At 56.5% G+C, this 22,430-nt stretch overlaps 4 protein-coding genes across 6 annotated transcripts in view; 1 reads left to right on the top strand and 3 right to left on the bottom strand.

Annotated features, from left to right (window-relative positions):
- The window catches only part of Unkl (unk like zinc finger), a 38,956-nt gene extending 38,755 nt beyond the window's left edge, over nt 1-201 (bottom strand). For 2 of the 3 annotated variants that reach the window (XM_027940955.2, XM_071605422.1), the window contains exon 1: nt 122-201. In XM_027940955.2, the coding sequence (XP_027796756.1) occupies nt 122-201 (80 nt within the window). The remainder of the gene's footprint in view (nt 1-121) is intronic. The other variant, XM_071605423.1, reaches the window with a different exon arrangement.
- A 5,016-nt stretch (nt 202-5,217) lies between these two features.
- Uqcc4 (ubiquinol-cytochrome c reductase complex assembly factor 4) lies at nt 5,218-6,150 on the bottom strand. Its single transcript, XM_027940747.2, has 2 exons — nt 6,026-6,150; nt 5,218-5,942 (listed from the first exon to the last, which is right to left on the bottom strand). The coding sequence occupies exons 1-2, from the start codon at nt 6,055-6,057 to the stop codon at nt 5,570-5,572; spliced, it is 405 nt and encodes a 134-aa protein (XP_027796548.1). The 5' UTR covers nt 6,058-6,150; the 3' UTR covers nt 5,218-5,569.
- A 6,757-nt stretch (nt 6,151-12,907) lies between these two features.
- On the top strand, nt 12,908-13,951 carry Percc1 (proline and glutamate rich with coiled coil 1). Its single transcript, XM_027940864.3, has one exon. It carries the CDS (start codon nt 12,908-12,910, stop codon nt 13,700-13,702), a length of 795 nt encoding a protein of 264 aa, XP_027796665.1. The 3' UTR covers nt 13,703-13,951.
- Nucleotides 13,952-14,676: 725 nt separating this feature from the next.
- Nucleotides 14,677-21,982, bottom strand: Ccdc154 (coiled-coil domain containing 154). The gene is made up of 17 exons (XM_027940670.2): nt 21,976-21,982; nt 21,445-21,748; nt 21,171-21,360; nt 20,954-21,000; nt 20,564-20,659; nt 20,141-20,264; nt 18,396-18,497; nt 18,185-18,313; nt 17,987-18,111; nt 17,547-17,673; nt 17,314-17,451; nt 16,207-16,326; nt 15,970-16,046; nt 15,592-15,709; nt 15,366-15,452; nt 14,941-15,128; nt 14,677-14,820 (listed from the first exon to the last, which is right to left on the bottom strand). Exons 1-17 carry the CDS (start codon nt 21,980-21,982, stop codon nt 14,739-14,741), a joined length of 2,061 nt encoding a protein of 686 aa, XP_027796471.2. The 3' UTR covers nt 14,677-14,738.
- Between the last annotated feature and the right edge of the window lie 448 nt (nt 21,983-22,430).

Here is a 22,430-nt window from a genome sequence, read left to right as displayed (position 1 = left end):
GCGGGCGGCGGGCGCACCTCGGTGGCGACACCCAGGCCCGGCCCGGCGCGCGCGGACCGCTCCCTGCGCCTCGGCGGCGCGCCAGCATCCAGGCGGCGCGGGCGGGGGCCTGGGCACTGACCTGTAGTGGGTCGGCTTCTCGGTCTGCGGGGGGGACCCGCTCAGCGCCGCCGCCGCCGCCGCTTTCGAAACCGACGGCATTTTCAGTCAAAACAATGCAGAGCGCATGCGCCGCGCCGGCGCCCCCGCCCCCGGATCTCCCCCCGCACTGAGCCCCCAGCGCCCCCCGCTGTGCCGGCCCCGCCCAGGCCCCGCCCCGGTCCGCCCGCAGCGGGTCGCGCCCCAGCACACCGACCCCCGCACACGCACGCGGCTGTGGCGGTACCTCAGGTCTCGCCGTCGGTCGGGGCAGGTCCGGGGCTTGGCTGGGGCGCCCGGGGAGCTATGGGGACGCGGGGACTGCTCGCGGACCTGGCTCCTTTTAGCAGGAAAAGGTTTAAAACCACAGCGTATCGCTTCTCGGCCTTTTGGCTAAGAAGTGTAAAACCACAGCGTGGCGATGGTCGCCCCTGCGACATACTGGAGATTTTGGAATTGTGTACTTTAAATGGATGAACTGAATCATACATGAATTACATCTCAGTAGAGCTGCTTCCTAAAACAGGAATGCAAGAAGCTGGCAATCAAGGGGCAGATGCGCACAGGATGAGCAGGGATGCATCGGCGGCGGGTCGGCGGGCCCAGGTGGGAGCGTTCAGGAGGGAGAGCCCAGGGTTGCGATGCATTGATTCGTAAATACACGTCGTGAGACATTTTATATGCAAGATAAAACAAGGAAGCACCCTTGGCAGGTGGGTCGCTTGGGTTTCTTACTGAACAGCAAACTCTACGCTGGCGACTTGTCCAGAAAGGAAATAGCTCGAGGGCAAAGGGTCCTGACCCTCTGGAAACTTATGTACTCCATTTCTGGGAACAGTGATCTAAGTGTAAACAACATCAGAATCAGATGCCGAATAACACACAAATATAATTTGTCCAAGTACGTAAGTTATTTTTTGAAATGCTAATAACACAGTAAATTAAAATTTATCACTTGCTGGTAACTTTTTTCTTTTGGTACCAGGTATGGAACTCAGGCACTGAACCACTCAGCCACATCCCCAGCCCTATTTTGTATTTTATTTAAAGTTGCTTAGTGGGGCTGGGGATGTGGCTCAAGCGGTAGCGCGCTGGTGTGGCATGCGTGCGGCCGGGGTTCCATCCTCCTCCTCCGTACCACATACAAACAAAGATGTTGTGTCCGCCGAGAACTAAAAAATAAAAATATTAAAATTCTCTCTCTCTCTCTCTTTCTAAAAAATAAAAAAATAAAAGTTGCTTAGTTCCTCACTGTTGCTGAGGCTGGTTCTGAACTTGCGATCCTCCTGGTTCTGAACTTGCCATCCAGCCTTCCAGGTCGTTGGGATTACAGGTGTGTGCCACTGCACCGGGCAATATCTTTTTTTTTTTTTTTTAATATTTATTTTTGGGCTGGGGATGTGGCTCAAGCGGTAGCGCGCTGCCTGGCATGCTTCCGGCCGGGGTTCAATCCTCAGCACCACATACAAACAAAGATGTTGTGTCCGCCGAAAACTAAAAATAAATAAATAAATAAATATTAAAAATTCTCTCTCTCTCTCTCTCAAAAAAAAAAAATGCTTTAATATTTATTTTTATGTGGTGCTGAGGATTGAACCCAGTGCTTCATGCATGCTAGATGAGTACTCTACCACTGGGCCACAAACTCAGACCAAGAAAACTTTTTTATATGTTCACTTTTCTAAATGAATTATTACCTCTACAAACTTTACATATAAAGTTTAATCTTGAATGAAATTAAGTGGTTTAAAAAAATCAAGAACACATGTTAAAAGCAAATCAAGGCAGGTACGGTGGCGCTTGCCTGTAATCCGAGAGTCTTAGAACATCAGCAGTTTCGTGAGGCCCTGCCTCTAAATAAAAATATTTAAAAAGGGCTGGGGATGTGGCTTAGTGGTAAGTGCCCCTGGTTTCAATCCTCAGTACAAAATAAATAAATAAATAAATAAGTCAAGCAGAATGAAGCAGGAAGGCAAGGCCCAAGGATTCCTCAGAGGAATAAACGTCTTGCAGTTTGTGAACATGCACAGATGAAAATATATGGGGTAACTCTAAGCCCTCAAACTTAGGGGCAACACCTGAGGAGCCTAGGAAGGTAAACTAAGAAGCACACACACAGCCAGAAAAAGGAACTTTGTTGAATGAAGGTCCCTCCTGGAGAAGATATCTTCCTCAAAGACATCAAAGAAAATTGATATGCTACAACACCAAAAGTATTTCCCATGCTTTTGAAGAATATTCTTTAAAATCTGGGATGGTGACATATTTACACATAAAGTAACACTAGGGTTTTCTGAGACAGAATCTTGCTAAATTACTGAGGCTGGACTTGCAATTCTCCTGCCTCAGCCTCTGGAGTTTCTGGGATTACAGATGTGCATCACCATGCCCAGCCACCAGGGTTTTATTGTGAATGTAGTATCCCCTTTTTTTTGCGGTGGGGAGGGGAGCAAATGCACAGCACTACCAGGATTTTCCAACATTGCTTATTGCTTAGCAGCTTACACGAAGTGGCCATTTAGTCAACCTCCTCTCCCTTGAAAATAAAACTTTTTCCAGGAATGGGAATTGAACCCAAGGCCCTCTGCATACAAGGCAAGTACTCCCACTACTGAGCTACAGTCCCAGCCATTTCTTTTTCTTTCTTTCTTTATTTCACATTTATAGGACAATTTTTTATTACTTTATTTTTATGTGGTGCCAAGGATCGAACCCAGTGCCTCATGCATGCCAGGTAAGCACGCTACCACTTGAGCCACATCTCCAGCCTCCCAGCCCTTTCTTTCTTAGACAGTTTCCTCCTCCTTCTGCCCTGCAGCTCAGTTTACACATCCCTGATGTTGCCTCTGTTCTATGGTGCTCTTCCTTGCAGATGCTCACTGGGCACTCACCTGGGGATGCCAACCTGCCAGCACTCTTCCTGAAGGTTGGCATCCAGGCCAGGAGGGCAAGGAATAAGGGAATAAGACAAGCACTCTACAAAAAAATAGTTAAATAAAAGATTTAACTAGCTGTGCATCCATTACCCTACTCAGTTGTCACCCCTTGGAAACTTCAGGTGTGTCCACTGTCCCTGCCTGGTCAAGGGATCCTCCTTTACTCATGACACCCTCCTTTACTCATGACACCCTAGTGTCATAAGTAAAGGAGGATCCCTTGACCAGTGTGAAGCCAACAGCCTGGATGCACTCAGGATGTGCTATATAGGGCGAGTGCTGTCATTAAAAACAATCCCACGTTGTTGGGCACAGTGGCACACACCTGTAATCCCAGCAGCTCTGGAGGCTGAGGCAGGAGGACCATGAGTTCAAAGCCAGCCTCAGCAAAACGGAGGCACTAAACAAGTCAGTGAGACCCTGTCTCTAAATAAAATACAAATTAGGGCTGGGGGTGTGGCTCAGTGGTCCAGTGCCAGAGTTCAATCCCCACTACAAAAAAAAAAAAATCCCACAGGAGCTAGAGGTGCAGGTCAGTGTGGAAGAGCACTTGCCTGGCATGCTGAAGGCTGTGGGCTCCATTCCTAGCACTGTAAAACAAAACAAAACAAAACAAAAAAACAACCTGCTGTGTCTTTGAAAAACAATATTATAGTTACACAAAAAACTAAATGATGAGATATTCAAAGTGGTTACATCTGGTGCTTCTGGTTCTCTTTTGCTTACTATCTTTTCTAGAAAAGAATATATATTGCTTTGTTATATGGAAATTACTTTAAGCCAGGTGTGGTGGCACATATCTATAATCCCAGCTACACAGGAGGCTGAGGTAGGAGGATCCCAAGTTCAAGATCAGCTTGGGCAACTTAAAAAGGCCCTATTTCAAACTAAAACTAAAAAGTCCTGGAAGTGTAACTCAGTGGTATAGAGTGCTGGCCTGGCATGCACAAGGCCCTGGGTTCAATCCCCAGCACTACAAAACAAAAGATAAAAGCTTTTTGTTAACACAAAAGTTCTTAAAGATAGAGTGAAAGTAAGAGTTCTGGTTTGAATGACTGCTCTCAAACAAAATGCTCACATCCAAACAGGTTACAAACACCCCAAGGCAAAGAGAAAGCACCTTAGTTCTTTGCCCCCTCTAGGACCAGGCCAGGGGAGTTAAGCCTAGGTAGTCTTTCCTAGGCCTCAGGCTCAGTCCTTCAACAATGAGTATGCTGGTACACACCCCAGTTCCTGGTAGTCTCTGAAGGTGGCAGATCCTCAGCAACTTCTGCAAAGAGGTCCTTGTAAGAAGGTGTACACTGCTACACCTAGTGGCCCAAAACTTGTTTTTCAAACATGCATGGGGGGTGGGGGGAAAGGGCGGGGACAGTGGGGACAGTACCTTCAGCACCACAGAGGATAATAAAGCCTTCCAGCTGAAGTCCAAGTAAATGAAAGCTACTTTTTATATATTTTGTATTTAATTCAAATTAAGCAAGTTTGTTCTTAATAACACTTGGAAAACTATATCCAGGTAATCCAAAATAGTGATTGCAATTTGTGAAAATAAATACTTATTGGGCTGGGGCTGTAGCTCAGTGGTAGAGCACTTGCGTCCCATGTGTAAGGCCACTGGGTTCAATCCTTAGCCCATATAAAAATAAGCAAAGAGGGCTGAGGTTGTGGCTCAGTGGTGGAGCGCTTGCCTAGCATGTGTGAGGCACTGGGTTCAATCCTCAGCACTTCATAAAAATAATAAAATAAAAGTATTGTGTCCATTTACATCTAAAAAAAAAAAAAAAAAAAAAAAAACTTTAAAAAGTGAAGACATTGTGTCCATCTACAACTAAAAGAAATACTTATTAGTTGTTTCCTACAACAGAAAGTTGTTGACGTGTTAAAAATAAAGTTCTGCACAGCCAGGGGCAGTAGTGCACGCCTGTAATCCCAGCAATTTCAGATGAAATTGTATCACAAGTTTGAGGCCAGCCTCGGCATTTGAGAGACTTGTCTCAAAATAAATGGATGGGGTCCTTGGGTTCAATCCCCAGCACCACAATGAACAAACAAACTACAGTTTTTAAAAAGGCGGTTGTTGGCCTACTAAAATACTTTTTCAATTAGATGTAACAAAAGGAAAAAAACACCTGAATCGCCTTAGTGCATCATTGTATTAAAATGTATTTTCAATTTGTTAGTATATAAAACTAACACCAACAGATGTTCTTTACGCATAGCACGTTCTAACACTCATGTCAGTTATAGTGTTTCAGAAAGCACATGGTCTGCAAAGTAACACTGGATTACAAGTATCCGCCAGGACTGCTTTGGCGCCATGACTAGGCTGTACAAAGACATCCCAAATCCAGCGGCACACAATGCGGCCAACACCTTCCCCGTGGATCTGAGAAGTCTTTAGGACGCAATCACTGCGCAACGGTGTTAGACAAGGAGCAGGCTCCTGCCGACATCCCGCTGCCTTCACGCAAGTCAGCGCCACGAGCGCGAGTCCTTTAGCCGGCACCCGAGGCTCTCGCCGGGTAGGCGGCCCGCGCGCCGGGCTCCTCGGGGGCGTCTCCGGGCTCAGGCCCCTCTATTTCCAGCACGCGTCTCAACCACTGATCCGCGCCGCTCTCCTGCCTCAGGAAGCACCAGGAGACCAGAGCCAGGAGGGAGAGGCTGAGGGGTAGCACCTTCCACCAGGGCCGCTGCTGCTCCTTCCCCAGAGAATGCATCACGGTCCAGCGGGACGGGCTGGCTTTGCTGGAGGAAAACCGAAGGGGGCGTTCCGGGTCCTCCTCATCGTCCGCGGGCTGGGCCCGGCCAGCCGGCGGCGGGTGCAGGTTCCGTGGAGCCAAGCCCGCAAGCCTGAGTGCCCGTATGGCCCTACAAAGGAGATAGCAGTGAATGGGCTGCCTGGCCTTGGCCTCGGCCCGGGTCCCGACCCATCAAGACGGCAAGGTCCTCACCCTGCAGTGGGCGCACACAGGACGCGGCTCATCGCGACCTCCTCCCTGCGGCGCACCGCTTGCGTCACTTCCGTCGTCCAGGACCGGAAGCCGCCGCCATACCTGGCCTCACGACTACGGAACGTGAGCCCAGCCGCGCCGCGGAAATGACGCACTCCTCCGAGCACTTCCGCTTTAGGTCCCTCCCCCAGATACCGCGCGGCCTGCCGGGAAGTGTAGTTATCCGTCCGGCCTGGGCAGCGGTACTGGGACCAGCCGAGCACGCACTGACCTCCTTCCCGCTGTCGTAGGTCGTTCGCTCTCCGCATGCCCCCTCTTGGCGCTCGGCGTCGGGCGGAAGCTATCGTCTGCTCTGGGGTGCCGCCACTCACGCTTCAGCCTTTTCATCTTGGTTTCTTTCACTTAGAAATACACATTTAAGATTTCTCCCGGGAGCCATAATCTGCTCTGGGGATGGCACAAAAATCAGATCCAAAAGCTACCTCGTGACCTGGAACGTGTGATATCTTTCTGTGCCTGCTTCCCGGCGAGGGAAGCACTTGGCTCAGATATTCCTGGCCGGAGATGCTGTCACAGCATTAGGTCGGGAGAGCCTAGAGTTGTTCCAGCCAAGGACACCTGGGCGTCCCCGCCCCCCTCCTAACAGCAGGCCCAGCCCAGGATGCATTCAGAGCTGCTGTGTCAACAGAGGCACCTGTTCCAGCTCAGAGCCCCACCAGAATCACAGGCACACCAACTTCCCCTGCAGGGACCTGGGAGCACCCAGTGTGCATGGGAGGAGGGCGATTGAAGTGAGGATAGTGGGTGGTCTAGAGAGCTTCCTGGAGGAAGAGGTCAAGGGTCTGCAGGCTTGAATGGAGCTGCAGAGGGGCCACCAGCTCAGACTGGTGCTGTTTCAGGTTGAGATGCTTCATGGTGGCTAAGCACAAACTGCTCAGGCCAGCCATGCAGGGTTTGGGTGAGAAGGTAGTGCAGGGGCTGGGGCTTCACCCTGGACAGAACAGGACAGGGCGCCCATCCCAGTCTTGATGACTGTCATGGATCAGAAACAGAAATGAGACCTTAGAGGGTAACTTGATCCTCTGAGCCCCCTTGAGCTTCCTAGCTGTAGTTGGGTGACACACACTCAGGCTACTGCTGATAATGGAAGATACTGTATTGGGTCTGTAGTTCCCCCTCAGAAAACAAGAGTATGGCAGTTTTTGGAAACAGGGTCTTTGCAGATGTTGTTAAACTGAGGTCATGCTACATCAGAGTGGGCTAATCCAGTGACACATGTCCTTACAAGAAGAGAAGACAGATGTACAGAAGGAAGAAGGTCAAATAACCACAGAGGCAGAGGTTGAAATGGTGTGTCTGCTGGCTGAGACTGCACTGACAGGCGTGAGACCTGGCACAATCTCCCCAGTTGTCACTGGGAGTATCCCTGGTTTGGGACTTCTGGTCTCCAAGGCTGTGAGGTAAAGAAGCCCTGTTGTTTTTGTTTGTTTTGTGGTTTGGGGGTGGAACCCAGCACCTCACACATGCTAGGTAAGTGCTGTACCACTGAACCACGTTACCAGCCCCTTTTTTAAAAATTTTGAGGCAGAGTTACACTACATTGCTCTGGCTGGCCTCGAACTTGGAGCCCTCCTGCCTCAGCCTCCCAAGTGGCAGGGATTATATGTGTGTGTCACTGTGCCGGCTCCTCTATTGTTTGAAGTTGTCCAGTTTGTAGTGCTTACTTACAGTGGCCCCACCATAGCATCAACCCAGCATCCAACCCAGGGCAAAGCCCTGCTTCCCAGGACCCTCCGGCAGTTGCTTGCCTCACTGAGCCCTGCAGTCCTTCTTCGCATCCTGTTGCTGAGGTGCCTCACCTCCCAAGCATGCTGGTTCCCAGTGGCCTGGCTGGGAACCCCCGAGAGGAAAAGGCCACAGCTCCAAGTCACCCTCCCCTCCCTGGGGATATAAACCAACACCTCAGCCTGCATTATCTCAAAGCACACAGAGAAATTTCAAGGGAGGCCTAATGTCCCACTAATGGGGGGAGGGCGGAGGCTACGGCCCTTGTGTGCTTAATGGCGGGGTAATTTATTGTAGCGCCACTTGAGAGTTGACATATTGGAGCTATTGATTTTCCTGGGAAGATCAATATGGGGTGCCTGGGGATAGGCAGAGCTTGCCTCTGGTGGGGCAGAGTTGTTCTTCCAGGGCCTGAGACCTGACAACAGGTGGGGGTGGGGGCTGGTGAAGGCATTGGGCTGAGAGCTGTGCAGGGCCAGCACTGCCCACAGTGAGAGCCAGGCAGATGCTGGGACATATGTTGAGGCACCAGCTTCCTCTAGGGGCCCAGATGGGTGGCAGGGGGCTGGGGGACACAAAGCTGCTCGGTCTGGGCCTGGCTACCCACCCAACACCAGCTAGACATGTACAGGCAATGACTCCTGGCAAGTGAGTCTCTCTACTAACCCAAGATTCCCTGTTAGGCTGTCACTCACTAACCTAGCTTTACCAGAAACAAAAGCCAGAGACACCTGGTCTATCTTGAACTTGGCCTAAAGCTCAGGTGGGGTGAGGAAGGGGATGACTTGTTGAACTCCCGCTGGATTGCAGACCTGCTCCTTAAGTTGCCTGTCCCCTCCATCATCATGCCTCAGCCCACACTGTGGGACCCTGGTACCTCCCTCTCTAGTCTCAAGTGTTTTCCCCAAGGCCTTGCCAAGCTCCTGTTCCCAAACTCCTACCCTAGCTGCTCCAGCATCTTCTCTACTCTAGAAGTTTGCATCCCAGGCTTGGGTTTCCTCCTTGATTTCTTTTCAGGCAGAGAAAAACATCAGGATCATTCTAGGCCAGGACAAAGGTCTGAATGTTAGTGGACAGCCCTCTCTCAGCAACATGATGGGCATCTCTGCATTTGCTCGTTGTAGGATCCAAACCCCTGTCGCAGCCCCAGCCCTGCTGTCCAGATGCCTCAATCAAAGGATGGGAAAGAAGCAGGTGTGTGGGGGTAAAAGCCAGGCCCTGGGTGTCAGGACCCCTCATGCGTTCCTCCTACAGCAGCTGGACAGATCACTTCACACAGATCTTCTCTTCCATTGTAGAGGGATGAGCTGAGGTCCAGTGTTCATGGCCTCACCTGGGACTTGAGTTCACCTAGGCTGGGCTCTCCCTGTGGCTGGGGGGATCTGAGCTCCACAGCTGCCATGAGGCCCTGCACACGCGCTGCCCGCTTCCAGTTGAGGCTGCCTATGCTGGAACCAGCAACAGCTGCGAGGTTTAAACACACACACACACACACACACACACACACACACACATGGAGCTCCAAGTGGGCCTCACTGGCCTGGAATCCAGTCAGCAGGTCACACTCTGCAGCCTGCGGGGACCTGCTTTCTTGCATTTTCCAGCTTCTTAGGCCCCTGCACCCCTTGCCTTGTCACCCTCGCCATCTTCAAAGCCATTAGCACAGCATTGTCCATTCTGTCTGCCTTGGACCTGCTGCCTCCACTTCACAAGGACCCAATGAACCCCCGAGATTCCCAGCTCTGCAGCAGCACCTGGGTCTGCTCAGGCTCTGTCCTCAGTTGGAATACTCTGCCTTCCTGCAGCTTACCCCCAAAGCCCCTCCTCTGGACACACAGGTGGGACATTTTCAAGGGCAGGGTGGAGTGTCTTCCCTCACAGCAGTGCTCTGCCCTGGGGCCACACAGGCCAGGGCTGCTCTGAGGGAACTGGTGACTGCCTGTGCTCACAGCACCTGCACAGCCTCTACCATCTCCCAGTCGGTCTGGGGGAACACAGAGCCCACAGCCACATGCCTCCTGGGTCCTCTGGCAGGTTCCCAAGGTCCCTTGACTGCCTGCTTTGCTGCTTACCCCCAAGGTGGAAGTGGGCAGCACATAGACTTCAGCCTATTCCCAGCCCCTTCCCTGGGCCCATCCTTCCAAGAGCAAGCAGCAGGGGGCGCTATGGTTCTGAGCAGAAGCAGATGTGCCCCATTCTCTGCCCTGGTCCAGCTCTGGGGTTCTGGGAAGATCAGAGCAGGAGCCCCCTGAGCCATCAAGAGGGCAAGGGGCCGAATATGGTCACAAAGCAGGACCTATGTGCCCCAGCAGCCTGTAACTCGGACCCTGGGCCTTCTGATGAATTGGTCTGACAGCTGAGTTGCACTGGGTCAGAGAGGAGCCTGCTGAGGCAGGACCACCCCACAGCCAGGATGGGGCCAGTGTCTTTGGATCCTGAAGTCTCAAACTTGGTCAAAACTGAGGTCAGGCTGGGTGTGGTGGCACATGCCAGTAATCCCAGCAAGTTGGGAGGCTGAGGCAGAAGGATCATGAGTTTGAGGCCAACCTCAGCAACTAAGTGAGGCCCTAAAAATCTTAGTGAGACCCTGTCTCAAAAAGGGCTTGGGATGTGGCTCAGTGGATAAGTACCCTAAGTTCAATCTCATGTACAAAAAAGAAAAACCTCCTGAGGTCAGTCTATGGGGACAGAGATCCCCAAGCAGTCTGGATGCTCAGGACTGAACCTGGTCAGATGCCCCTCATCCCAGGACATTGGCATTACCTGGACATGGTCTCACCTGGGTCACCCCCTGGGTTTCCTTCCAGGGACGAGGTAGTGATAAATGGTGGCTGGTTGCTGTGATGATGCCATTACCCTCCTACAGCCTGAAGTCTCTCTCTGGACATGCAGGTGACCTGCCCCTTGCCATTCCACTACAGCTCAGACAAACAGCCTCACTGTGAGATGTGAGCAGCTCCCAAGCCCCATGTAGTTGCAGGGCTCCTGAAGCTTTCTGCCCTCCAGCTGAGGAAAGGACTTCAGTAACCAGCAGGGATCCAGCTGCAGGGAAGGCCAGGTCCATTGTGCTGAGATGGCAGAGGGTGGGAGGTGCTGCCCCCCCACCTGGAGGGGGAGCAACTGGGAAAGAGGAGGTGGTGTCCATGTGCCTCTTGGAGATCAGGAGCTGGAAACAAGAACAGCAAGCATTGTAAGGCCTTTGATGGCCCAAGCCAAGCTGGGCAGGACCAGCCCTATCAGCAGTAGTGGGATTCGGGCAAGTTGGCTGGAGTCAGGGTCTCTCAACTCCACTTCGGGGTGGCTTCAGCCAGGAGGAGGCCTGGAATGGGGGGTGGGGAGCCATCTCAGCCTGGCCCCTGGGGAAGCCCAGGCCAGCAGTAGGTTCACTGGGTGATTGCAACTCTGTGCAGGTGGGAGGGGCAGCCTTGCTGGGCAGGGTCTTCATCATGGCCCCATCTGGGCTGGTGGAGACTGGGCACAATTGCCCAGAACCCCCTCCCCCCACTGCATGGCTGGAGGGGGCTAGGCCAGGAGCCACCTGCATTAGCCCATCCCAGTGGCCTTGTGGTCTCTGTGCCTCCTGCTGGCCCAGAGCCCTGCTGCCAGTGAAGCACTATCTGTGCAGCACACCGCAGAGGCAGGATGTCCTCTAGAGAGGCCTACTCGAGAACTCAAAATAGCATGAAATTTAATTTTCCGCCTATTTGACAAGGCTTGGACCAGGCCCAATGAGCAGCAGAGATAAGGGTCCTCGGGTCCAGGGTGTGGGCCAGCTGGGCTTGCAGCAAACACTCCACGGTCCCCTGGCAGGATGCGTGCAGGTGAGGCTCGTCTTCGGACGCTCCCCCCGCGGGGCCCTGGTTGCCGGGCGCTAAAGCAAACGGGCTCTATTTGTCCAGTCTGCGATGACAATGCTGTCGCCAAATATTTGCCAGCCTCAGGCGGCTGCAGAGCCCAGCTATAAATGCTTGCATCCAGGTGGAGGTGGGCCTGCCGAGCAAGAGGTGCAGCAGAGGCCAGGTAGGACCCAGGGCCTGGTGGTGAGTGGGGAGGGCCATGGGGGGGGCATGGCTCCGTGGGGCTTCCTCCCAGGTCCTCTGTGGGACTGCTGTCCCTGTGGGAAGGTGTCTTGTCTTGCTCTCCGTGAGCAGTCATCCCCAGAGGCCTGGACATCCTGACAGCAGAGGGCCCTGCACCTTGAGCAAGTAAGGTCACACAGTGGCTTCCAGGTGGAGGAGACTGTGTACAGCTACCTCTGCTTCCCCAGGGGAGGGACAAGTGCCTAGGTCATCCTGACCCTGAGGAGTGCATGTCCAAGGGCCTTGGCTACCCACACCCAGGCCCCCACAGAGACAGGTGTTGTTTCCTGATGAGCTGGGTCCTGGGCTTCCGGGCCTTCAGCTCTGCTTTCTTCCTCCCTCTCACTGGGGTGCACCCACTTGGCTTTCCCGTGCAGACGCAGACAAGGTTCCTGGACCCCACTTTTCCCAGATTCTTCCACATCATCCTCCCAGCAGGAGGTGCCTAGGTCAGGTCCACCCAGGTATCCTTACCTCATCAGAAGTCAACCAGAACCTGGGTCTGAGGCTGCCACTGGATGCAATGGGCTGGGCTGGACCCTCATGCCCATGCCCACCCCCACCCCCCCATGGCAACTGCAAGGACCCTAGGAAGGGTTTGAGAGGCCATAGCAACCCAGGGAGGGACTCTGGAAGCCCTGGGCAAGGCTGACCCCCTGGGACTTCTCTCCCTCTGCTTTCCCTGGTCCAGGAGTGGCCATGATTTTAGTGATTGTAGTGGCTTAATCTCACCCCCACATCCTCCCTGCACCCAAAACTTCCCTACCTATAAGATGGGATCTAACTGCTCCTGCTAATGGCCCACCGCACTCCTGGGCCCACCCTCTGCAGTCTCTGCCAACCTCACCCCTGCTGAGCTGGGCCAGGGAAGCTGGGAGCTGTGGGAGGGAAGAGCCGGGGAGCCCTCTCTGGGTTGCACATGTGGCTCTGAGCTCTGACTGCTCACCTGCCCGCTACCTCCCTCTCCAGTCACTGCCTGCAGTCACAGAGGCCCCAGGAGTTCCAGTGACTTCAGGACATGGCTGCTGGCGTGATCCGGCCTCTCTGTGGCTTCCAGCTGCCCCTGCAGTCCCACCAGCCCTTCCTGAGCTCAGACCCAGAGCCCCTTGAAACTTCAGAGGAGGAGGAGGAAGAAGAGGAGGATGAGGACAATGACGACAGGGAGGGCGAGGAGCTAGAGGGCAAGGGGTCCCCTCAGAACTCAGGGGTGGCTCCCCAAGGTCCCAACAGCCCAGAGACTCCGCTGAGGCTGCTGCGCTTCTCAGAGCTCATCAGTGGTGACATCCAGCGGTACTTTGGTCCTAAGGACAAGGGGCAGGACCCAGATGCCTGTGATGTCTATGAGGATAGCCACTTGGCCAGCCACTCAGCCCGAGAGCTGTACTATGCTGACCTGGTGCGCCTGGCTCAGGGCGGGGCCCCAGAGGACGAGGAGGCCACTGAGCCTGAGGTCCACTTGTCCAGGGGATCTGAGGGGCAGGCACACAGGTCAGGCTTCAGCAAGGATGGGACACTGCCACTGGGACCCCTGGCTGAGCTCTTTGACTATGGGCTGCGGCAGTTTCTCGGGCCCAGGGCATCAGCTGGCCACAGACTGAGGCTGGAACGGAAATACAGCCACATCACCCCCATGACCCAGAGGAAGCTGCCCCCATCCTTCTGGAAGGAGCCGGCGCCCAGTCCCCTGGGCCTTCTCCACCCTGGCACACCAGACTTCAGTGACCTGCTGGCCAGCTGGTCATCTGAGGCCAGCCCTGAGCTGCAGGGTGGGGGTGCTCAGGCATTGGAGGGGACACAACTGACCGAAGCCTAGAGACTGGGCAAGGTCAAGGCTGTGCTGGAGGCAGCAAAGGCCACCCTTCCCAGGGTGCCCAGACTCTCCCTCATGCTCCCTGAATTCCTTCCTTCCAGATAGCCGTGACCTGGCTGCCCACCTCAGGCAAGGCCTTTCCAGGCCCCAAAGGAGGATCTGGTCTTGTCCTGCAGCCTATGGCTGTTACTGCCAGGGGTCACCAGGACTGGCAAGGGTGCAGGACTAGTGAGGGTGTCCAGGCTGAGCCAGCCCCTGGCCTCAGCCTCCAGAAGCACCCCACTCTGTACAGGGGCCCCCAGGGCTCTGCCTACAGGAGGGAGAACCTGGGCAGGAGCTTTGGCTCCCTGAGATCATGGGCTAGGGGTGTTTACCTACACATGTACCCCTCTAGGGGAGGCCCCATCGCTGCCAGGCCATCCCCTGTGACTCAGGTCAGTGGCAAGAGCCAGCCCACCTGCACCCCACAGGGCCAGTGCTGATTGTCCCTGGTGCAGTCCCTGGTGTAGCATAGGCAGGCAGCAGGGCCAGGGACACAGATGAGCCTGGGTTTTCTTAAGAGGCAGAAAGAGGCGCCTGACTTGAGTAAACATGGGTGTTTACTCCCTGGATGAGTGCTGAGAAGTGGCTTCCTCGGGCAGCACTCTGGATGACAGGTCAGCTTGCAGGGCTGGGCCCAGCCTGAGGTGGTCAGCCACAAGCCTGCAACCCCAGTGTCGTCATTCCTGCTGGGGGGTTCGCGTAGGTCCTGGCAGCAGTAGGTCTGGGTGCCTCTGGACAGGCCAAGACCCTTTCTCCTGGGGATGTGGGGCTCCTGGGTTGCGGGGGAAAGAGATTGGGCAGGACAGGAAGGACCCTAGGGATTGGGGAATTTGGTCTCCTGGTCTTGGTCCTTCCCACTGCCCAACCTGTGTGTCAGTCACACAGGCACTTGGGGAGGATTTCACTGGCAGGTATCAGGGAGTAATGGCCCCATGTGGTACAAGAGCTAGCACATTTATTTCTGGGAAAGGGACAAGGACGTGCGCTGGGGTGCAGGCTACTGGTGGGATGTCTTCAAGACTACGCCTTGCCTCTGCCGGACCACCAGGTTCATGAGGACGGTCTTCCACTGCAGCCACCTGCCCAGGGACCCGGATCATGGCCTGCACCTCTTACCACCTTCCCTCCCTGTGGGGACCTCCCTGTCCTACCCCAGACCTGGAACCTGAGGGGCTGCCGCCAAGCTCCCTGCTGCCCACCTCACAGTCTGATACACGCCCCAGCAGTTCACGGAGACCAGCTCTCCAGGAGCCACATCCTTGATGAAGAACCGCTGCCTCACCAGGGACATGAGAACCCGCCTGCTGCCCAGTGTCAATGGCCAAGGGCCCTCCTCACTCCAGAGGCGCAGCACACTCTCCCGCAGGGTTGCAATCTCCTCTGTGCGCTGCAGGACACAGGGGCCCCTGGTGTTACCCAGGAGCCACGGGGTGGGGGTGGGGAGCAGAACAACGGAGGATCACAGAACATGGGAGTAGACGACAGGGACGGGGGCAGCCCAGGCCAGAGGCCCTCATCTTCAGGAAAAGGCTGCTGGGTGCCAGCTGGGCTGCTGGGCAGACTGCAGGCTAGAGGGAGCAGGGCCAGGCTTGCCCCAGCCCTGGGAGCCCCCAGCCCCTCTCACCAGCTTGGTCTCTGTGTTGAACTTAAGGTTCTGGATGGTCCTGTGGGCCTGCATGCTGCTCTCCAGTTTTATCATTTGCTTCTGAAACTAAACATAGCCCCTGTCACGGGCAAGACACAGGTGGCCTTCTGGTGTCCAGCCAGCCCCAGGGCCCAACCTGGAATCCCTGAGCACTGGGAGCTCTGGCAAGTGTCTAGGCATGGTGGACTCCCTGGGCCCAAGGTACCGTGGCCAGCTGTCCCTGGATCTCAGCGATCTTCCTCCCGGGGCTCTCCTCCTTGAGCAGCTGCATAGAGGACAACAGGGTGGCCAGCTCCTGCCTCATGGCACCAACTTCGAACTCTCTGTGGGCACCGAGGGCAGCTATGGAGTCCAGGTGAGACAGATAGGTGCCTCCCCTAGCTGCCATAGGTCAAAGGGAGCCCAAGAGGACTTGGCCTTGCCCACTTCTAGTGCAGAAAGTGGGGATTCTCAGTGGGTGGCAGGGGGGAAGCTGCACCAGAGGAGAGGTGATCCCAGAGTAGGGCTGGCCAGGCCAGGGAGGGGACAGGGCTGCCATGGGCACCTGGCAGAGCTTCTGCCCATTTCTCAGGGGCACCCTCACCTGACCCTGCCCTCGGCTGAGATCTTCAGGTCTGTGTCGCTCTTGTGGAAGATACACTTGTCTGAGACGCCTTCTATCTGAAATGGAGGCCGCGGACAACCTGGGGGGTGACCCCGAGCACAGCCAGCTTGGGGAGCCCCGGGCCGTCCAGGCCCAGCAAGGAAGGCAGGAGAGGGGAGGGGTGGGAGAAGCCCTCCAGCTCCCCAGGCTGGCAGAGCCTGGACAGGCTAGGCCCACCTGCCGCGGGAGGCCGTCCACCTTCTCCTGCACCTCCCGCAGGTGAGTTGAGACTGTCTTCTGCCACCGGGCCAGGTCTTCCAGGGACTTCCTCTCCACACCCTCCCACTCAGTCTTCACCTGAGATTCAGACACAGAGAAGGCTGGGTCCCAGATAAGAGTTCAGGCAGGCAGAAGGACAGGGCTATGAGCCAGGACATGGAGAGGCCCAGGAGGCTGGGGAGAAGCTCCTGAAGGCCACATGCCCACATCCACCTCTGACTCTGAGCAGTCTGTGCCCAGGCCTGCTGCAGCCACCTAGGGGGACAGCCATGCCCAGAGCCCAGTCAAGTGGGCTGCCAGGCTCAGCCCAGATGCACCGAGAAGAAGGGCACAGATCTTCTACCACCAAGAGCCGACAGGGACAGGGACGAAGAGCAGGCCTGTCACCTGAAGGAGAGGGCCTGTCATGAGCTGTTCTGACCAGTGTGTGCCCAGAGGGGCTACAGGGATGACCTGGGGGTTCCAGCCCCAAGATCAAAGGGTGGACCCTCATGGTCATGGCAGTATTATTCCCAAAAGCCAAAAATAACAACAGCCCACACGTCCCTCAGCAGGCATGTGTGCAAACAAAAGGTGGCCTGCTCACACCAGGGGATGTCACCCTGCCAGGAGGATACACTGTGAGGGCCTGGCCCAGTGAGCAGCCAGAAACAGCAGCCACATGTGTGTGACTTCACTGACATCAAAGGTCCTGTGGGCAAGGCCACAAGCACAGAGATGGATCTGAGGGGCCAGGGGCTGGGGTGTTGGGGAGACTTGATGGGTGGTCTGGGGTTTCCATTTGTGGTGATGAAAAGTTCTGGAATCAACAGGGCTCCCAGCTCTGAAGGAACTGGAACCCACTGAATCGCACACCTGAGGGGATGGCCCGGCCTACAGGTTATAGCTCAGCGATGATGCAGGAGAAGAAGGGAAATGAACGCCAGGGCCATGGGTGGCTACCACCTTTGTTCATCCCACCCCTAGGGACAGCCTCAGGTCTCAGCAGTGGAGCTGGACTGGTCAGACCTCTGCCCTCAGGGCCCAGGCCTTCCAGAATGTGCCTTACTGCCCCTTGGTGCTTACCTCAGATAGTTTCAGGCCCAATGTCTGTTCCTGAAGGTCCAGCCTCCAGCTCACAGCCAGACAGTGGTCACTCAGGTCCTTCAATTGCCTGGCCAGCTGGGCCACTGACCCCTCTAGGACCTGACTCTTCTCTCGGAGCTGCAGGGGACAGGAGGAGGTCAGGGAGGCCTCAGCTGAGTGACCATGGTCATGTGTAGGGTGTGTGCTGCCCCTCTCCCTGGGCACCCCCTCACCAGGTCCAGAGCACCCTGCATCTCCTGCCGGGTCAGCTCGCCAGCCAGCTGAACGGCCTCCAGGTTCTCTTGCACAAAGGAGGCCAGTTCCCCAGCCTGGCTCTCCTCCAGGCACACCTTGGTATTCCTGTGGGTTGACAACACTGACACTGTTTCTCAGCTGAGGCTGGTCTGCCCCTCAGCATCAGGCCAGGGAAGAGGACACAGCTGCTAGCTCGCTCTGGAATCTCCCAGGAGAGCCCATGGATCAGAGGACAGGATGTTCTCATGGGTGCCTCCTAGAGAGTTAGGTTTAGGGAAGGGACAGGACCCAGCTAGAGGGTCACTATTCTGTCCCAGTGGATAAGTCCTAGTGCTCTGCTAGTGCCTTCCAGGGGAGGTGGATGACTTCTGGGTGGCCTGCCTGGGCATGCAGCTCCCCGTGGCCAGAGGACACCCACCGGGCCTTCTGCTCAGCCAGCAGGATGCGGTTCACTGACACCTGGTTCTGCCGTACGAACTTTGTCAGCTGGACCACGGCCGCGTCCAGGCCCCGACACTGCTCCAGCAGGTGGCCCTCCTCCTCCTGTCGCAGAGGAGGTGGCCCTGAGCTGGTGCTCTCCCAGACTGCCCTGGCCACGCCCACCCACCAGGCCCACCTGGCGCTGAGCCCCCAGGGCCTGCACACGCTCCTCTGTCAGCTCCTGCAGCCTCTGCCAGCGGCCCTCCAGCTCCTCCCGCAGGCTGCCCTCGGCCTGCAGCCGTGTGCTCTCAGAGGCCTTCATTCTCTGCAGGAACACCACCGTCTGCCAGGCCCCTGCCTGGCCTGGGTACATGGGCGAGGGTGCCCGGTCTGGCCCAGGATCCTACCTGCTCCAGGGCCAGGAAGCTCTTCTGCAGGAAGCTGCACAGCTTGGCCTCCCTCTTCAGGAAACGGAGGCTCACCTCCTCGCCTAACTTGGTTACCTGGGCCTGGGGAGAGGCCCAGTGTCACCCTCAGCCTCCCTGCTGGACATCCCATCCCCCCCAGCCCCAGGTCACATCCCCCTTGCTGTCCCTGGGACTTGCAGAACTGGATCTACTGTATCCTGAGCGGAATGAAAGGCAGGGCAGGCAGGGGCCACTATCCCCAAGAGACCAGGCTCAGGGAAGATGAAGGGCCATATACTAGCCAGAGCTGGGGCTGGGGCAGGGCAGTAGGTGCACTTGAGACAACTCCTCACACACATGGGGACAGCCCATTGCAGAGGGCAGGCAGGGCCACAGCACCCCTGCTACACCAAGGGTGTGAAAGAGCGGGGGCGGGAGGGGGGAGAAGCCCAGCCCAGTGTGCTCCCCTCCATCTCACAGGGTCCAGACACCAGGCACCTTCTTCACAGCCACAAAGCTCTTCTACCAGTAGCCCCAGCACTCAGGCCCTGCCCATGGTTGGGTGGGGGCCTCGGGGAAGCCCTCACTCTGCCTAGGCCCCTAGGGGAGGGAGGCACAAGGAGGGTGCCCTAGAGCAAGGTCCACAGACTTTCCCATACAGCCCCACAGTAAATGTTTCAGGCTCACAGGACTTTTGCTGAAACCTTTCAACACTGTGGTTGTGACCTCAAAGTAGCCATTGACAGCACTAAATGTGCTTTACTGGCTTTGTGCTGATAAAACTTTATTTAAAAACTAGGCAGTGGGTACAGTGGGTACACCTGAAACCCCAGCAAATCAAGAGGCTGAGGCAAGAGGGTCACTAATTGGAGGCCAGCTTCAGCAACTTAGCAAAACTCTCAGCAACTTAGTGACCCTGTCTCAATGCAAAAAGGGCTAGGGAGATAGCTCAGTGAACCTGGGTTGAATTGCCAATTCAAAAAACAAATGAATGAACAAACAAATAAAATTAGACCATGGGCCACAGTGTGCTGACCCTGGCCCTAAAGTCCTCAGACACTCTGGGGCTCAGAGGAAAAGGCAGGTGCCCCAGGAGGGGCAGCTCCCCTACATCCAGTGTCAGGAGCCCTCAGCCCTCTGCCCTCACCTTGGCACCAGCATATCAGCTTCCCAGCGGCAGTGGGAAGGGGCCACATGGGAGCAGTGGGATGAGCCCTGCCTTGGAGGAGCCTGGGTGTGTGGGGCACAGGCTGCAGTCCAGGGATCTGTCTGCAGAGCCAAGGAGCTGGTCACTCCTGGGGGTCCTGAGTGGGAGGCAGCATGGGGGTCTGGAATTCCTGACTCCTGCTTCACAGAGGAAGGCTCAGGCTGCCAACGGCTGGGAGGGGGCTCTGGCTCCACTGCTCCCCTCCCTGACCCAGGCTGTGGCAGCCAGAGATGTCCACTCCAATGGGCTTTTGTGAGGAGGACCCCAGACTTGCACCACTGGCCACCTGTGGCTGCTGGCATTTGAAAGGCGGCTCACATGGCCTAGGAACCGAGTTGAGTTTTTATCATTGTAACTGATCTCAATGGGCAGGGCCATTGGGGTAAGAGGTCACCATGGGGGACAGTGCAGGATGAGAGGTCCTCCCCAAGTTCCATCAGCAGGGAGGGAAGAGCCACCTCTGGCCAGGGCACAGGCTGAGGATGCTGGGGCCCTCCAGGGGCCCCTGCCAGGGCCGGGCCTGGCCTCCCTGTGGTACCTGCATCTTGGCCACCTCGTGGTCCACCCTCTGGCTGGCATCCTCTTGGCTCTTGTGCAGTGCACTGCAGGCCGCCTCCCGGCCTTGCTCCTCCTGCCTCAGCAAGCCGGTCAGCTTAGTCAGCCTAGGGACAGCGGGTGCAGGCGCCAGCTGAGCTAGCTAGAGGACTGGACTGGGGAGCCAAAGAGGCTGGTGGAACCGTGGGACAGTCTTTCTCAGCTAGGGCAACATGGGAGTGGAGACAGACCTCAGAGTCCCAGCAAGGGATCCAGGGAGGGAGGGCAGGGCCCCAGCCCCTACGAGGTCCACCGTGGGTCTGTGGTCCCCAGCATCCAGTGGCTCAGCACCGAGGCAGGGGATCCCCTGCTGGTAGTGCTGGGGGCACAGGGTGGGTCCAAGCCAGCCTGGGGAGGTGGCGCCCACCTGAGGTTGGCCTCTTGCTGGGCACCCTTCCGCTGCACGTCCTGCAGGGCCTGCCTCCTCCTGACCTGGGACAAGGCTTCCCGGACCTCCACCAGCCTGGCACACAAGGAGCGCCTCTGCAGGCTCAGAGCAGCTGGGCAGCCTCTGGGACTGGGGATTTGGCCATGGGGGCCCTATCATCAGCCCCCCTGCCTTCTCGGGATCTCAAGCTATCCAGGGGCATTGAGACCCGAGCTTTCTGAGTTGGACCACATACCGGTACTGCTTACCCTAACAAGACAGCTTACTGGGGAAACAGAATCCTGAGCGAATCCCCATGGGCCCTGGTGCCAGCCACTGCCTGAGCCTCTCCCACCTGCTGAAGCCCATGCCCACAGGAGTGTAGGGTACCTTTTGTCCAGAGCCTGCATCTGATTCTGGTTCTGGGGTCCAGGGAACTGCAAAGCGGAAGGTGTGGGGCTGGGCAGGCTGGAGCGCAGGCCCAGTGGGCGTGCCCGGAGCCATGGCTTAGGGATGAGCAACGGGGGTGGCACTGGGCTCGGGACTAACCCCTGAGAAAGGGGGAGATTGACTGGGGTGGGGCACTGACACCTCTGCCATAGCTCACCTCCAATGCCTCCTTCTCGGGGGCCTGGGCCACCTGCTGCATTTCCTGCCGCAGCTGCCGGAGCTCTGAGGCCTGCAGCTGCACGTGGGCCCGCATCTGCAGCAGCTCCCGCAGCAGGCTCAGGGTGGCGTGCTCACAGCGCTCCTTATGTCCACGCAGGCATGCCACCTCAGCCTGCAGGTCACCCACCCTGGCCAGGGTTGGAGAAGGTGGTCACCAGGGCAGCCTCCTCGTGGTCCTCCCTGGTCCTCTTGCCCTGTGCCGCAGGGCTCACCACTGCTCCAGCTTCTCCCAGCGCTTGGAGGTGCTTGGCTCGGGGACACAGGCATTGGACGCCAGGTGGCTGGACTCTGAGTTCTCCTGACTCAAGGGCTCAGGGCTGGTCAGGCCTTCGGCCAGGAGGAGCTCCAGGTCCTCCAGCGAGACGGTGCTCCGCTGAGAGTGGGGCGAAACCCCTGACAGGGAGCTGTCAGCTAACTCTGCAAGGAAGTGCTTTGGGAGTGCACCCCCAGACACCAGCTCCTGCTGGAGCCCACAGGCACCCCAACATTGCTGACAATACCCACCAGCCACCCGAGCTCAGCCTGTCTACTGTTGCTAGGCACCACCCAAACCAGGTAGGGGCATGGCTCAGAGAGCTGCAGGAACCTGTCAGAGAACACATAGTACTGGGTAGCAGACACAAGACAGCACCCACCCTGCCTAGCTCTGGCAGCAGCCACGGGGAGAGCAGAGCTGTCTTGTGTGGTCCTCCCCGGTACCTTGCTCCTCCCACTGCAGACTGCACACCCCACATCTGGCTCACCTGACATGGCTTCACCACCTGTCCCCCCTGCAGCTTTGACGCTGGGCCTAGTGTCCCCGTGGCTGCCCAGAGCTGGATGCTAGGCCAGGGCTGATGGGGACTTAGGGTGCGGCAGGGAAGTGGGGCTAGAAGGCTAGGAGGCCTCAGGAAGCGGGAGGGCTGCAACTCGAAAAGCCACCCTTACATCCTGCCTTCTTCCCAGAGGGTCCCACAGGAGGCAGGAGCAGGTGGGCAACAGAGCTATTCTGGAACTTTTCTTTCCTCATCAGAACCCTGTGGGTCATGGACCAACTGCCAGCGGACCTGAGCCCTCACCTGTCCCATCCTGATGGCCTCCAACTGCCAGCTTCTGGAAGGTTCTGAGGGGCACTGGGCAGCTTCATCTTGCAAAGGGGCTTATTCCAGGGGCAGCAGGGAGGGAAACCAAGCCAACCAGTCCTGACCACAGCCCAGGC

Source organism: Marmota flaviventris, chromosome 19 (genome assembly GCF_047511675.1).
Source record: "Marmota flaviventris isolate mMarFla1 chromosome 19, mMarFla1.hap1, whole genome shotgun sequence".
Taxonomy (NCBI): Eukaryota; Metazoa; Chordata; class Mammalia; order Rodentia; family Sciuridae; genus Marmota; species Marmota flaviventris.
The sequence above is the reverse complement of the archived record's forward strand: the minus strand, read 5'-3'. Positions and strand labels throughout refer to the sequence as shown.

Bases quoted from the DNA above. Each gene is read 5' to 3' on its own strand.
- Ccdc154 (XM_027940670.2), bottom strand. The intron at 17,674-17,986 runs GTGGGTGTCCTC...GTCAACCCACAG, and splicing joins CTGGCTGAGCAGAAGGCCCG to GAATACCAAGGTGTGCCTGG. The intron at 15,129-15,365 runs GTGAGAGGGGCT...TGTGTCCTGCAG, and splicing joins TCAACACAGAGACCAAGCTG to CGCACAGAGGAGATTGCAAC.
- Percc1 (XM_027940864.3), top strand. From the start codon at position 12,908: ATGGCTGCTGGCGTGATCCGGCCTCTCTGTGGCTTCCAGCTGCCCCTG.
- Uqcc4 (XM_027940747.2), bottom strand. From the start codon at position 6,057: ATGAGCCGCGTCCTGTGTGCGCCCACTGCAGG. The intron at 5,943-6,025 runs GTGAGGACCTTG...TCTCCTTTGTAG, and splicing joins CTGTGTGCGCCCACTGCAGG to GGCCATACGGGCACTCAGGC.